The 14,973-nt window shown below is 40.8% G+C and overlaps 1 protein-coding gene across 1 annotated transcript in view; it reads left to right on the plus strand.

Moving 5' to 3' along the window:
• Positions 1-14,973, plus strand: part of Adam17 (ADAM metallopeptidase domain 17) — a 49,901-nt gene that overhangs the window by 14,216 nt on the left and 20,712 nt on the right. Inside the window, exons 3-7 of the mRNA XM_021178582.3 lie at positions 4,937-5,067; positions 7,356-7,444; positions 9,034-9,202; positions 11,780-11,913; positions 13,592-13,681. Of these exons, the coding sequence (XP_021034241.1) occupies positions 4,937-5,067; positions 7,356-7,444; positions 9,034-9,202; positions 11,780-11,913; positions 13,592-13,681 (613 nt within the window). The remainder of the gene's footprint in view (positions 1-4,936; positions 5,068-7,355; positions 7,445-9,033; positions 9,203-11,779; positions 11,914-13,591; positions 13,682-14,973) is intronic.

Consider the following 14,973-nt stretch of genomic DNA (forward strand, 5'->3'; position numbering starts at 1 on the left):
TCTGGGCTAAAACTATCTGTGTAGACCATACTGGTCTACCATTTCTTTAACTTGCAGAAATCTTGTGCCTCCCAGGCACTAGGATTACAAGCCTGTGTCTCTGCACCTGGTTCTGTGTGGGACTGGGGAGCCCAGGGCTTTGTCCTGCTAGGCAGGCTCTCTGCCAGCTGTGCTGTGTCCCCAGCCTAGTGCTAGGTTTTTACCAGCACATAACTTTTATTTTTTCCAAAGGAAAATATCTCAGAGTTTGAACATCATTTCATTTGTTTTCTATAAATCTTGTTTTCACAGGCTTTCAACATTTTTTTTTTCTATTTGAGTTTGTCCTTTTAGCTACTGAATTGTAGTATTGCTTAGGACATTAAGAAATTGGTCAGGGCAGGAAAGATGGCTCACTGGTTAAGAGCATTGTTCCCAGCAACTACATGGTGGCTCACAATCATCTGTGAAGGGAATCCGATGCCCTCTTCTAGTGTGTCTGAAGGCAGCGACAGTGTACTCACGTGCATGAAATAAATAAATAAATCTTAAAAAAAAAAAAAAAGATTTGGTCAGTTGTTGGTATATATATTTTGTGCAAGAAATTTTAATAGTATTTTTTCTAGTTGCCATATTAATATTATTTTTAATAACTTTTAGAATTTAAATGCAGATAGTAAAATAGTGATTACAAATAGTGTAATATTGACTATCTAGCTTCCACCCAACCTCAAAATTGAGTGTATTGTTTACCAGGCACTGCCATGGCTTATCTCTAATTCTCACTATTCTCTTCATGGTTGTTTCTTATGTGAAGGCACATGCTTATGGCTCATAGAAATGAGATAGTATGGCCACAGTACAGAGCTGTTTGTGCACAGATTGGACAACCTGAGCTCCTACTACATGTACACTGTGGTTGTTGTATGCCCATACTTATACACATAATAATAAATGCAGTAAAATGTGTTTAGTATGTAGGAGCAAGAGAGGAGGTACAAAACAAGATGTGAAAATTGAGTTTCCTCTCAATCTGAGGCGGCTTGTGAAGTCCTCACCTGTGATGGGGCAGATACTTCTGTGGGCCTGTGCATTTTTCTCTTGTGTTTCACAAATGACATTAGAAAATGTTACCATAAGCTCTGCGTTGTGGTGCACTCTTAGTCCCAGCACTGAGAGGCAGAGGCAGGCAGGATCTGGGTGAGGTGGGGTTATCATGGTTTCCACAGGGAATTCCAGGGCGGCCAGGGCTACACTCTGGGGTTATAGGCATGCATCACCACTGTCATGCTAAAATTCTTATTTTCAAATAGCAGTGGAAGACCAAAGAATTTAAGCCAGACTGCAGTAGATTTGGATGTAGCTGTAAGGCTGAAAAGCATGGCATGAGTCCTGAAGGGAGCGTCATGAAAAAGGAAACTCATTTAAAGTTTGCCTTCTGAATTTTGTTTCCTTGTTGTTGAGAAAGGCCTCGTCTAAAGTAATGAAAAAGCTGCAAGGGGGTTAATTGCCATCCTGTCTGGAGGTTTTATAAAACTCAGAGTTCAGATTAGAAAATGTAAAAAACATTCACAAGTTTTACCATTACTTGGACTTTATTTTTATCACATAACAGATTTGTCTTTTTATAAAAGTTGTGTGTGTTCATGTGTATGAATGTGGGTGTATGAGCTCAAAAGGCAATCTGAGGCATCAGCCCTCACCACTTTTTTTTTTTTTTTTTTTTTTTTTTAGAGACAGGGTTTCTCTGTATAGTCCTGGCTGTCCTGGAACTCACTTTGTTGACCAGGCTGGCCTCGAACTCAGGAATCTGCCTGCCTCTGCCTCTGTGCTGGGATTAAAGGCGTGAGCCACCACACCCGGCTTTTTTGTTGTTGTTGTTGTTGTTACCAGCCACTTTTTAAAAACAAATTGGTCCTCACATTGGCATGACAAGTGCTCTATCCCTGAGCCAGGCTCCCCAGTCCTGACAGCAGCAGAAAACCCAGAATGTAGTTCCTGGGACTTTTCCTAGGAAGAACATTAGAGACACTATTCCAGCTCATGGGGCTCTTTAATACTGAATAGGGCATTTGTAATAGGGGTGCTTTTCTTTTCAAAGTTCCATTATGAGCAAAGCGGAAAGAACATTAATGTTAATGCCTGATGTAGGAGGATCTGACTCTGGACAGCAGAGGAACGAACGAGCCAAGGGTTTATGAAATGGTGTATTGTGTTTCTTTCTGACCATCAAAAATACCTAAGCAAAACTAAAATTACCTTGTATGCTCAAAAAGTTAAGATACTTGTTGTTCAGCTGGGCGTGGTGGTGCACGCCTTTAATCCCAGCACTCGGGAGGCAGAGGCAGGCGGATTTCTGAGTTTGAGGCCAGCCTGGTCTACATAGTGAGTTCCAGGACAGCCAGGGCTACACAGAGAAACCCTGTCTCGATAAACCAAAAAAAAACCCAACCAACCAACCAAACAAAAAAACCCAAACAAACAAACACCCCCCCTAAACAAACAAACAAACAAACAAAAAGATACTTGTTGTTCTGGAGACAGTCCCAGTCTGGATTTCTTCCTGGCAGTTTAAAGATTTATGCAGACCCACAGGGAAGTAACATTTCATATTTTCAACATCATAGCTGACAAAATTTGTTCCTATGGCTGAGATGAATAACATTTCTTGCTTTGCTTCAGTATTAGTGGGCACATTAAAAGGTCTCTGTTAATATTGACAAAGTCTGGCTCACTACCCCTAGTTTTATTTTAGAATGAACATGCTTTAAAGTATTAAGCCATATAAAGAACTGGAATGCATATATTTTAACATCTGCATTTAGAAGCTTTGCGTCTATTTCTCCAGTAGTAATTATGCATTACTGTTTTTCAAGGTAGATTTTAATTGAGGAAAAATGACCATGAGCACTTTAAAATAAACACAGCAGCAGCATTTTAGTCACTGTACACAGACGTCAGACTTCTTCCATAGGACACCAGGTGGAGTGCTGGCAATGGTGGAATACACATCCCTGGGTTTTGAACACTCAAGACCACTGTTGACTTTTACAGTTTACTATCTGTGTAACCTGAGTGTGTAACTTCTGAGCCTATAAATAGAGCAGATAGATGTAATTAATGGCATATAACATAGTCTTTCATAGTGAATTTCTGAGATAAGCAGGACACCCGGCTTCAGCCTTCAGCTGTTCACATGTGTTTCCTTATTAATCAGTTTCCAGGACAGATCAATGCAGAAGCTTTTACCCTCATTCCCCAAGCATCAGTTAGCGACCTTGCTCCTCCTCCCTCCCTCCCTCCCTCCCTCCCTTCCTCCCTCCCCGCCCCCATACAGAATATGAAGGTTTGGTTTTTTTTATTTTTTTTTTTTTTGTTTTTTTTTGGTTTTTCGAGACAGGGTTTCTCTGTGTAGTCGTGGCTGTCCTGGAACTCACTCTGTAGCCCAGGCTGGCCTCGAACTCAGAAATCCGCCTGCCTCTGCCTCCCGAGTGCTGGGATTAAAGGCGTGCGCCACCACGCCCGGCTTGTTTTTTTTTTTTGTTTGTTTTTTGGTTTTTTTTAAAGTGCACTATTTAAACTAGGATACACAGAATCACTTAATGTAGCAGTACTTTTTGCAAAAATAGATTATATAGTACTTGGGAAATGCAGGGAATAATCTTACTCCTTAAAAATTAGACAGCGGGTGCCTGAAGCTCAAGCAGTCTTCAGAATGGAGGCAGGGAATGTTTGGTGACACCAGAGAGCTTTGCTGTAAAAGAAATGACTTGGCTGCAAGCTGTCCCTATGTCAGTCCTTTCAAGTGGGTCTCAGATGCTACAAGAAAAATGGTTGGGTGGACTCTCAAGCAACCAGAGGCCCGATTCCTAGTGTCTTTTTCTTTATGTGTGTACATATGTGGGCACATGTGCCATGGCATACATATGGAGGTCAGAGGACAACTTGAGGGAATTTTGTAGGTCCCACAGATGGAACTCAGGTTGTCATGCTTGGGAACGGGCATTTTTACTTATGAGCTATCTTGCCAGCCTCAATGCCTCCTTTAAAGACTGTTTTAAAATGAGTTCTGCTAAGGTTTTATAACTAAACCAATTAGGGCACTTGTCTCTCTCTCTCTCTCTCTCTTTTTGTTTTTGTTTTTTGAGACAGGGTCTCTCTGTGTAGCCCTGGCTGTCCTGGAACTCACTGTGTAGACCAGGCTGGCCTCAAACTCAGAAATCCGCCTGCCGCTGCCTCCTAGGGCACATGTCTTTATGGGAAGAATAATGCTGTATGTGAGTGTTAGCTGCTGTGGGTCTGCAGAGGTGACTTGGTGGTTAGAGTACTTGCTGCTTTTGCAGGAGGCTGGAGTTTCCCAGCACCCAAGTTGGACAGCTCACAACTACCTGTGACTCTGGCTTTAAGGGATCCAACGCACTCTTCTGGCCTCCCTGGGCACTCATTCGTGTGGACACAGCCCACACACAGACACATAGAGTAGTGGGATAAGTCTTTTTTTTTTCCCTGAGAGAAAATATGAAATGTTTCAGATTGCATACCCACCGTGCAGAGGCCATGCCAGTCTTCTCTGTGTCGCCCTAAATTTAGTGTGTGTGCTGACAAAGTGTGCATGTTATAAATCTTGAAAAAGAAAAGATGAGTTTGGGTTGGAGAAATGGCTCAACGATTGAGAGCACTGACTGCTCTTCCAGAGGTCCAGAGTTCAAATTCCAGCAACCACATGGTGGCTCACAACTATCCATAATGAGATCTGACACCCTCTTCTGGTGTGTCTGAAGACAGCTACAGTGTACTTATAAATAATAAATAAATAAATCTTTAAAAAAAAAAAAGAAGAGATGAGTTATAACTTGGGTGGCTATTGTTCATCTCCTCTCCTGTAGATCTTAAAGATTGAAGTGAAAATTAGGCCTCTATTTTCTGTTATTAAACTGTGAGTGCATTCTTTCCTCAGGCATTTTAAATTATACTTGACATCAAGTACCGAACGCTTTTCACAAAACTTGAGAGTTGTGGTGGTGGACGGGAAAGAAGAAAGTGAGTACAGCGTGAAGTGGCAGGACTTCTTCAGTGGTCACGTGGTTGGTGAGTGCAGAAGCTGTTCTGTGATTCTTTCCGGCTGTTGTGTTTGTCACTTTCTGCAATGATGGAAAGCCTGGCATAAACAGAGGCGAGAGGATTTACGTCAGTGCGTGGTTTGTGAGGTTTTGGTTCATGAGGCTCTGGATCTGAGGTGAGATGAACCATGGCAGAGTCCTATGATGGAGGAGGTGGCTCACCTCACAGGCCAGGAAGTGTGGAGAGAAGAGAGGGCATAGGGACAAGGCATGTCCTTCAAAGTCATGCCCACCAAGACCTTTTCCAAGGAGGTCCCACATGTAGTTAGCCTGCTCAGTTGTGAATTCATCAGTGGGTCAATTCCTTGATGAAGTCTGAAGGCATTTTTAGGTTCAGACCATCCATAGGTCTCTAGCTTTAATGTAATTACAGTCTTTTTTATACATAAAGTTATGATGTATAAGAAAATTCTAGCCGGGCGTGGTGGCGCACGCCTTTAATCCCAGCACTCGGGAGGCAGAGGCAGGCGGATTTCTGAGTTCGAGGCCAGCCTGGTCTACAAAGTGAGTGCCAGGACAGCCAGAGCTACACAGAGAAACCCTGTCTCAAAAAACAAAAACAAAAACAACAACAACAACAAAAAATTCTAGGGCTGGCAAGATGGCTCAGCAGGTAAGAGCACTGAGTGTTCTTCCAAAGGTCCTGAGTTCAAATCCCAGCAACCACATGGTGGCTCACAACCACCCGTAATGAGATCTGATGCCTTCTTCTGGTGTGTCTGAAGACAGCTACAGTGTACTTATGTATAATAATAAAGCAATCTTTACAAAAAAAAAAAAAGAAAGAAAGAAAATTCTAGTGGGAGGAAGTATGTATCATTTAGCATGTTGTTTAGCTAGCCCCCCCTTCCTTTTTCCCTCTCTTCCTCCTTCTCTCCTTCCTTACCTCTTACAGTAGCCCAACCTGGCCTCCAATGCACTGTTGTCCCATCCTGCATGAATCCCATGTGAAGTTCTGCACCTGGCTAAGTTTGATTTTTATTTTGTTTCTATAAGAAGGAAAAGGAAATTGCCTTGCCTTGCCTTTCCTTTTTCCTTTCTTTTCCTTTTTCCTTGCCTTTCCTTTTTCCTTTCTTTTCCTTTTTTCCTTGCCTTTCCTTTTTCCTTGCCTTCCCCTTCCCCTTCCCCTTCCTTTCCTTGAGATAAGGTTTCTCTGTGTAGCCCCAGCTGCCCTGGAACTCATTCTGTAGACCAGGCTGGCCTAGAGCTCAGATATCTGCCTGACTCCCAGTTGCTGGGATTAATGTGTATGCCACCATGCTCATCTAACTTTCCTTGGTTATTTGTTTTTTGAGACAGGGTCTCACTAGGTAGCCTAGGCTGACCCACAGCTCATGACAATTCTCTTGTCTCAGTTGCCTGACCACAGAGATTGTAGACTCTTGCTTCTTTCCTAAATAAATTTAGGTTAAATTATGCAGAGGGGAAGTGGGTGTCAGGTTACCTGACCTGTCTCTCCTCTTGGGAAGACTGAGGTGCTTGGCCTTTTCAGGATTGTTTCTTGTTTGCAGAGCTCTCATCTAACAAGGTAAAGGCTATGCTGATGAAGGGTATGATTTTTTTTTATTGTCAACCATGCATAGGTTATTGTTTGATAATCTTTCTTTTGTATTTATGTATTGGTATATGTGTATGCATCCTATACACACATGGAGGTCAGAAGATAACCTATGGGAGTTGGTGCTCTCCATGTGTGGGTCACAGGGATCTAGTTCAAGTCATCAGGCTTGGTGACGAGGGTCTTTAGGCTGAAAGACCCACAAAGTGAGAACTCCCCCATGTTCTGACTCAGGAGAGGCCACACCCCAAATCACTCACAAGAAACGGTTTGGCCTTGATGCAAACCACAAGAGAACTTTTTATTCCAGGCACGCTCTGGGGCCCACAGTTGTACAACACACGGGTAGTGTACCGTGGACCCCGAGTAGCTGGGAAAGGGGATATTTAAAGGAAAAAACCACAACCCAAGGGGGTAGGGAGGGCGTTATTGGAAAATATCAGTGAATACCAGTGAAAAATCACAAGGGAGTACTAAAAATCACAAGTGGAGACTCCCTGCTTCTCAAGATTGTTCTCAAGATTTTAATCTAAGTTTTGTGGTCAGCCAGGTCCTGGAACAAGGTCACTGAACCGGCTAACCTACATTCTTGGTGCTAGGGCGTCTGAATTTTTCCTGGTCTTTCAAGGCCTGCTGATTAATTTTCCTAGCCCTGAAACATATTTTTGATAATAAAAACACTTTTCTTTTCCCCCAAGGTGAGCCTGACTCTAGGGTTCTAGCCCACATAGGAGATGATGATGTTACAGTGAGAATCAACACAGATGGGGCAGAATATAACATAGAGGTAAGTCTACAAATACAGGGTTGTATTTGAGGGGTATGAGTTTGAGAGAGGGTCTCTTACAGCCCGTGCTGACCTCTAACTGGCTGTTATAGCTAAGGTTGGCCTTGAACTCCAGAGCTTTCGCTTCCCTTTGGAGTTGTCTTTCATTCAGCAGCTTGTCTTTCTAGTTGATACAGAGCTTCTTAGTTGTTTAAGATGCAAAGCAGGTCAGCCCTGCAGTCTCACCTAGGAGGCTCAGGCAGGAAGATTGCTGTGGCTGTGAGTTCTCTGCTTAGCACTCAGGAAGCATCACTGTAAGGTCCTGAACCAGTTTGAGCTACATAGGGAGACTCCAGGGTGCTTTAAGAAACCTGAACCTAAATGCTGCAGTTATGCCACCGTGCCTTGTTTTGGTGCTAGTAAGTGAGCCCTGGGCCTCTTCATGCTCCCCAAGAGCTTAGCATGCACTCATTACTATACACACCAAGTATGGGTAGCCATATTGTTCTTCCTGCAGAACTGGGTTCAGAAAATACATAGTTTGTCATCATATGTTTTTCAGCTAACAATATAACTATGAAAATCTTTTCGGGTTAATAAATATAGATCTAAATGGAGTTTGTTTTAGTGAAGGCTCCCTAGTAGGTCATTGTTTAACCAGTCCTCTGTTATATGATCAATTATTGTGCTTTAATTTCTTGAAATAGAAATCTCTAGCATGAACAGCATTGAACACACTTTTGGGTAGATATGTTTAATTGAGATGGTCTGGGGGACCAGTCTTAGGTCTCCATTGTTCGGTTGTTTCCTTTTGTTTTTGAGATTGAGTCTTCCTGTGGCTCTGTAGGAGGCCACTTTGCCTTTGTTAGGGCTTAAGCATTCTCAGCAGCTTGTGTGAGGGTTCATTTCTCTACAGTCTCACATTAATGGGCATTAAGTAGTGACTTAGTCATTTTCTTATATATCATAACTCTGTAGATAAAGTCCTTCTTACGTTCTTCACAGCTGAGACCAGTATATTTACAGAAACCTTGGCTTTGAGGAATGGAAGCAGCCCTTTTGACTTGTGAACCCTTTGGAGCACATGGGTTGTATTTCTGTGATCTGGTCCCGTGTTCTGAATGCAGATTCTTCTAGCATCATTGTTTCTGGTGCTGGGGCTTGGCATCACGGATTAGAACAAACAAAGGGCTGCTTTCTTAGAAACCAATAGAAGGCTTAGGCGTATTGTTAGGAGTTTTCAGTCATCTCTTTTAAAGAAAGTTTTTGCTGTATGTAAAACCCGTCATGTCATGTCACTGCCGCGTAACCACTGTAGCAATACTGGAGTAGAGGAGGAATTACAGAAACATTTTAAATGGGTTTATGGAAAAGGAAAGACTTGTTCTTTAGTAGTTTTTACAGAAATATGCATAAAATAATGAATAGTTGTAAATTTATTTGCAGTATAGAAACTGTAAGATTAAACAAGCAATTTATTCTATAAGAAACAATATTATCTAAGAACAAAGAGTGTTGTGAGAATTTTATTTAATGTTTAGAAGGTGGTCTTGGGTTTTTTGTTTTTGTTTTTGTTTTTCATTTCATCATCTGTGTTTTCCTTTTTTTAGCCACTTTGGAGGTTTGTCAATGATACTAAAGATAAACGAATGCTGGTGTATAAGTCTGAAGATATCAAGGATTTTTCACGTTTGCAGTCTCCAAAAGTATGTGGTTATTTAAATGCAGATAGTGAAGAGCTGCTTCCAAAAGGGCTCATAGACAGAGAGCCATCTGAAGGTAAGACTTAAAAATATATTTCAGGTATGACATATGCACATCATACTGTTTCTGGCAGGGTGTTTGTTAATTGTTAAAAATAGCATGATTATTAAATGTATTTTTTTAAAGATTTATTTATTTTATGTATCTGAGTACACTGTAGCTGTCTTCAGACACACCAGAAGAGGGTGTCAGATCTCATTATGGATAGTTGTGAGCCATCATGTGGTTACTGGGAATTGAACACAGGACCTCTGGAAGAGCAGTCAGTGCTCTTAACTACTGAGCCATCTCTCCAGCCCCATGATAATTAAATAAATCAAATGTTTGGTCTGAAAATACAGTTTTGTTACAGAAATTCTCAATTCTTTTTCTGATCAGTAATAGTTGAAAATATGCCGGGAGTGGTGGTGCACTCCTTTAATCCCAGCACTTGGGAGGCAGAGGCAGAGGCAGGCGAATTTCTGAGTTCCAGGCCAGCCTGGTCTATAGAATGAGTTCCAGGACAGCCAGGGCTACACAGCAAAACCCTGTCTCGGTGGCGCAGGCATTTAACCAGCATTTGGGAGGCAGAGGCAGGTGGATTTCTGAGTTCCAGGCCAGCTTGGTCTACAGAGTGAGTTCCAGGACAGCCAGGGCTATTACAAAGAAACCCTGTTTTGGGGGGGGGGCGCGCGGAGGGGGGGGAAGAGACTAAGGAAGGAGACAGGGAAATGATCTAAGGGAAATTCTGTACTTTGTAGACCTTCAAAAACAGCAAAATGCTATTTCTTTTTTTTTTTTTAAAGATTTATTTAATTATTATATGTGAGTACACTGTAGCTGTCTTCAGACACTCCAGAACAGGGCATCACATTTCGTTACGGATGGTTGTGAGCTACCATGTGGCTGCTGGGAATTGAACTCAGGACCTTCTGAAGAGCAGTCGTCGCTCTTAACCACTGATCTATTTCACCAGTCCAAAATGCTATTTCTGAAAAGTGATCTTTAGAGCTTGTAAGAGATTAGTCAAGTGGCAAGAGAACCCTGTGGTGTTTTTGTGTTTGTTTTTATACAATTCAAGAACACCTTTGTAGGGGTGATACCACTCACAGTGGCCTGGGTCCTCTCATAAAATTGTTAATTAAAAAAAAAAAATGCTCCACATACTTGCCTACAAGCCAGTCTCATGGAAGTAGTTTTTCAGTTGAAGTTTCCTCTTCTCATATGATTCTCTAGCGAGTGTCAAGTTGACAGAGTGGCTAGCCCACTGTACGTTGAGTATGTCTGTGAATGTTTCTGTATATAGCTATTTATGGGTATTCACATGGGTATGTGTGCATGTCTGCACACTCCATAAACACACTTTTGCTTGTGAGTAGAGGTAAACATTAAATAGCCTGTTTGTATCAGGGAGCTGAGAAGATTGCGTCCCTATGTTGGTGAGCTTAGAGATGCCTCCAAATACCCTGGGTGGCTTATATTTTGATTATTTTAAACAAGGTCTGCTTTGCAGCACACTATGGCCTTCAACTCTCCATCCTCTTGCCTCAGCTTCTGAAGTGCTGGGATTACCTGTGCCATCTCACTTGGCTCAGCATTACTGAAGTTTTTTTTTTCGTTTTCCGAGACAGGGTTTCTCTGTGTAGCCCTGGCTGTCCTGGAGCTCACTCTGTAGACCAGGCTGGCCTCGAACTCAGAAATCCGCCTGCCTCTGCCTCCCGAGTGCTGGGATTAAAGGTGTGCGCCACCACGCCCGGCTATTACTGAAATTTTAATGTACAATTACCTTCATTTTTTTTTAAATTTTATTTTTCTAACTTTATTTTTGATTAATTTATAGACTTCTAAAAGAAATGATCAATGGCTTTATTGCCTAGTGATGATTATCTTACTATATTAAACATATACGAGGGCTGGAGAAATGGCTCAGTGGTTAAGAGTGCTGACTGTTCTTCCGAAGGTTGAGAGTTCAAATCCCAGCAACCACATGATGGCTCACAACTATCTGAAATGAGATTTGATGCCCTCTTCTGGGTGAGAAGAAAAAGTGTCTGAAGATAGCTACAGTGTACTTATATATGATAAATAAATAAATCTAATTACTTTTTACTTCCTGTCTTCTTCCCAAATTTTTTTTTTTTTATTGAGTCAGGGTTTCTCTGTATAGCCCTGGCTGTCCTGGAACTCATTCTGTAGACCAGGCTGGCCTCAAACTCAGAAATATGCCTGCCTCTGCCTCCCAAGTGCTGGGATTAAAGGTGTGTGCCACCATGCCTGCTCTCCCAATTTTTTTATTCCTCCTTCTCCTCCTCCTCCTCCTCCTTTTCAAGATACCATTAAGGACAGATGTCATGAGTATTACCTTCATTCTTGGGGGGCAGAGGCAGTAGGATCAGAAGTTGAAGGACATCCTTGACTGCATAGGGATTTGAGATCAGCCAAGGCTGTAATAGACCCTGTCTCCATCCCTTCCCCTTGAAAAAAAAGAAGATACTTTTAATACTATTAAGCTTAAATAATGTTTCAGAAAAATATTAGAACTAAATGTTACTATAAAAAAATCCTCCCTGTTTTGATGAATTTTAATTTAATAGTGCATACAAATTCATATAGAGTTTGTTCGCCGAGTGAAGAGACGAGCTGAACCTAACCCTTTGAAGAATACCTGTAAATTACTGGTGGTAGCAGATCATCGATTTTATAAATACATGGGCCGTGGAGAAGAGAGCACCACTACAAATTACTTAGTAAGTATTTGATGATGTACAGGTTAATTTAGCAAGTCATTTATGTGGGTAAATGAATCCTATTAAGAGAAGGCTGCAGTGATTTACAAGCAGGCCTGCCCCAGATACTGTTAATCCACGTTGCTTTCAGGGCCATTTGCTAGGATTTTACGTTTCTATACAGAAACTATAGTTTCAAAACTATGAGAAAGCATTCTGGTTTAAAATTACTATTTTCTATAATTAGACATGAGCTCTTTACAAACGTTAGTATCACATGCACAGATTTATACTTGAGGATAAAAAATGTATATTTGTGAGAACTTGTGTTTGGTTTCTGCTTGTATCTATTCCACAGATATTTGTTATTGTCGAGTTACAGAGATAATCTTAGGATAGAATATGAAATAAGTGAGACCCTCATAGCCACAGTTAACACTAGGGCAGAGATAGGAAGGAAAGATTAAAGTTTAATATCTATCGTTCTGGGGAGCAAGGGCCCTTGCACTGAGCTGTATCCCCAGCCTGACAGGGAACTTTTAGCATCAGCAACTAAAAATTTAAAGTCAAGAAAATGATTTTCCCTGGAATTGTTTTGTTTCTCAGTATTACCCCATTCATCTTGGTAACTTGGCACTGATTAAAATGTTGTCATTGAGGGAATAGAAGTGAAGGCAGCTATTCATGGACAGCAGCCTGATGCAGCAAAGACAGCTTTCTTATTGCCGTCTTTCCATTCTCTCCATTTTATTCCAGCTCTTCCTCAGCCTTCTTTCCTTTCCTTCTGTCTTGGATGAATAGGAGAATAGTGGGAGTCATTGTAATTCTTGTTCGTAAGCAAGAGAGTCTTTCTTAAAAATCCTTATCTGGGGTTTGTATTAAAGGACTCCTTGTATTTTACTTCTTATTGTATACCATGAATGTGAGCATACTGTGAGGTTCACTTTTTCAAAGTGCATTTCTCACTGCTACTTAAAGCAAGGAACTGTCCCTTCATAGCTGGAACAAGCCTACTAGCCCATTGTTTTGAATAGATACTCTTCTTTGAGAAAAGATAAATCGTTTATTTTTCTGATGTAGTAATTATGCTCTACTGCTGTCATGGGAACATAAATGATTATGCACACACACACATGTCGCCATACATGTGAAGACCATGCACATACATGCACGTGTTTCTCCCCCAGGCAAAAAGACGGAAAATAAAAAGGCAGTCATCACCATTTTCCCTGTTCTAGGGCCACATTTCAGGCACTCAGGGCAGAGTGACGACTGACTGCTTTTTAGAGTTTTTGGTAAATCAGTGACTCTTTATTTCCTTCTTTTCTTTCCTTTCCTTTCCTTTCCTTTCCTTTCCTTTCCTTTCCTTTCCTTTCCTTTCCTTTCCTGTTCTTCTTCTTCTTCTTCTTCTTTTTTTTTTTTGGTTTTTTGGTTTTTCGAGAGACTCTTTATTTTCATAGTTGGCTGGGATGTCAGTATTTAAGATGCCTGAGGTTAGGGTAGACAGTAACAGTCTTTTTGTAGCAGCATTTGGCTCTAGGGGTAACTTCTTGATACACCCCTCAGTGGTAAAGATTGGTTTCTCAATGCTAATTTTCATAATCTTGGATTTTTCTCCACTGGATGTCTATTCTAGTAGGTTTTACTACATTGCAAAGAGTGGCAGAGTTCTGAATAACTTCACCTTTTCTATCCACAGATAGAGCTAATAGACCGAGTTGATGACATATACCGGAACACGTCGTGGGATAATGCAGGGTTTAAAGGGTATGGAGTGCAGATAGAGCAGGTACTCATCAGCAGTAGGTCATGAGGTCGCATGTGTAAAGATATTTCTTCCCAAACCCAAAACCTTCCTGAACATTAACCATAAACATTCTCATTTTGTGAAAAATTTTTTATGGTAAATTGTGTTTTGTTTTGGTATTTAATATTAGTTGATAAAGTTTCTGTCTTGAGGGTTATTTTAGGAATGAAACCTCTTAATGCTGTTATATTCCTGTTAATTATTGTCTGTTAACATTATCTGTTAATTACCGTTTTTCATGTCCTGTAGTGTGTTCTTTTTCTTCTGATCATGTGTCAGACTTTGGTTAGAATTCTAGTACATAAACCAGCAGTGACAGGATATTCTCATTAAAGGGGTTCTGATGGAATCCTACAGTTTTGAATTTGTAGAAATTTACTCAAGAATACAATGCAGGGGAAGTGCTTATATATGGCAGTAGATGTCTTCTCTCCTTCTGATCCTCAGTGGATATGGATGCTCTTAGTGCTACACTAGAACCATCACAGTTATTCTAGATAGAAATTGACTTCGGTGGTTTGGAAATTGATGACTGCTTTGGAAAATAAATACTTTGATATAATTTTCAGGTTCTTTGTATTAAAACATATAGTCTTACAGGTTATATTGTATAAAATTGATAGATTAAAAAAAACAAAGGCAAAGTCCAAAAAGAAAAAAAATCACTTACTTGACCTTCACACCTATAATTCTAGTTCTTGGCAGGCAGAGGCAGGAGGATCTCTGTAAGTTCCAGGCAGTCTGCTTTACATAGTGAGTTCTGGATCAGTCAGGATTTATCTTTCCAAAGATGATATGTCATGGGTGTGTATTGTGCATGTGCGCCTGTATTTAACATTCTTGCACTAACAATAACAGTATGCAATATGCTGTACACTCTTGTCCCTGTGGCTTTTTATTTTATGTTTTGTTAGATACTATTCCCTATTGATAATGTAAAGCAAACTTAGTGGTTTAAAATCACTACACTATGTTCAGGTTTTTAGGGATTAGTAAATAGTTCCTTTTTGTCTTAGGAAGTTGGAAATAATCGAGGAACATGGTAATATAGGAAACAGAAATGCCAGTTTCTTTAATCCATTGAGGATGAATTGGAGGGTGTAACTTAGGTGTGCAGTCTTGTTGGGCGTCCAGTTACTTCTTATCAGAATTGACCTTGACCTTCTCCTTACACTTACCATAAAATCAGTGCAGACAGAAGGGAGGCCCTAACCCCTTCCCAAGGACTGTGATCAAAAACCTTTATTCCTTTCTTCTTAATTAAACTAACTTAG

This window comes from Mus caroli, unplaced genomic scaffold, assembly GCF_978045245.1.
Source record: "Mus caroli unplaced genomic scaffold, Mus_caroli_1 scaffold_14, whole genome shotgun sequence".
Lineage (NCBI taxonomy): Eukaryota > Metazoa > Chordata > Mammalia > Rodentia > Muridae > Mus > Mus caroli.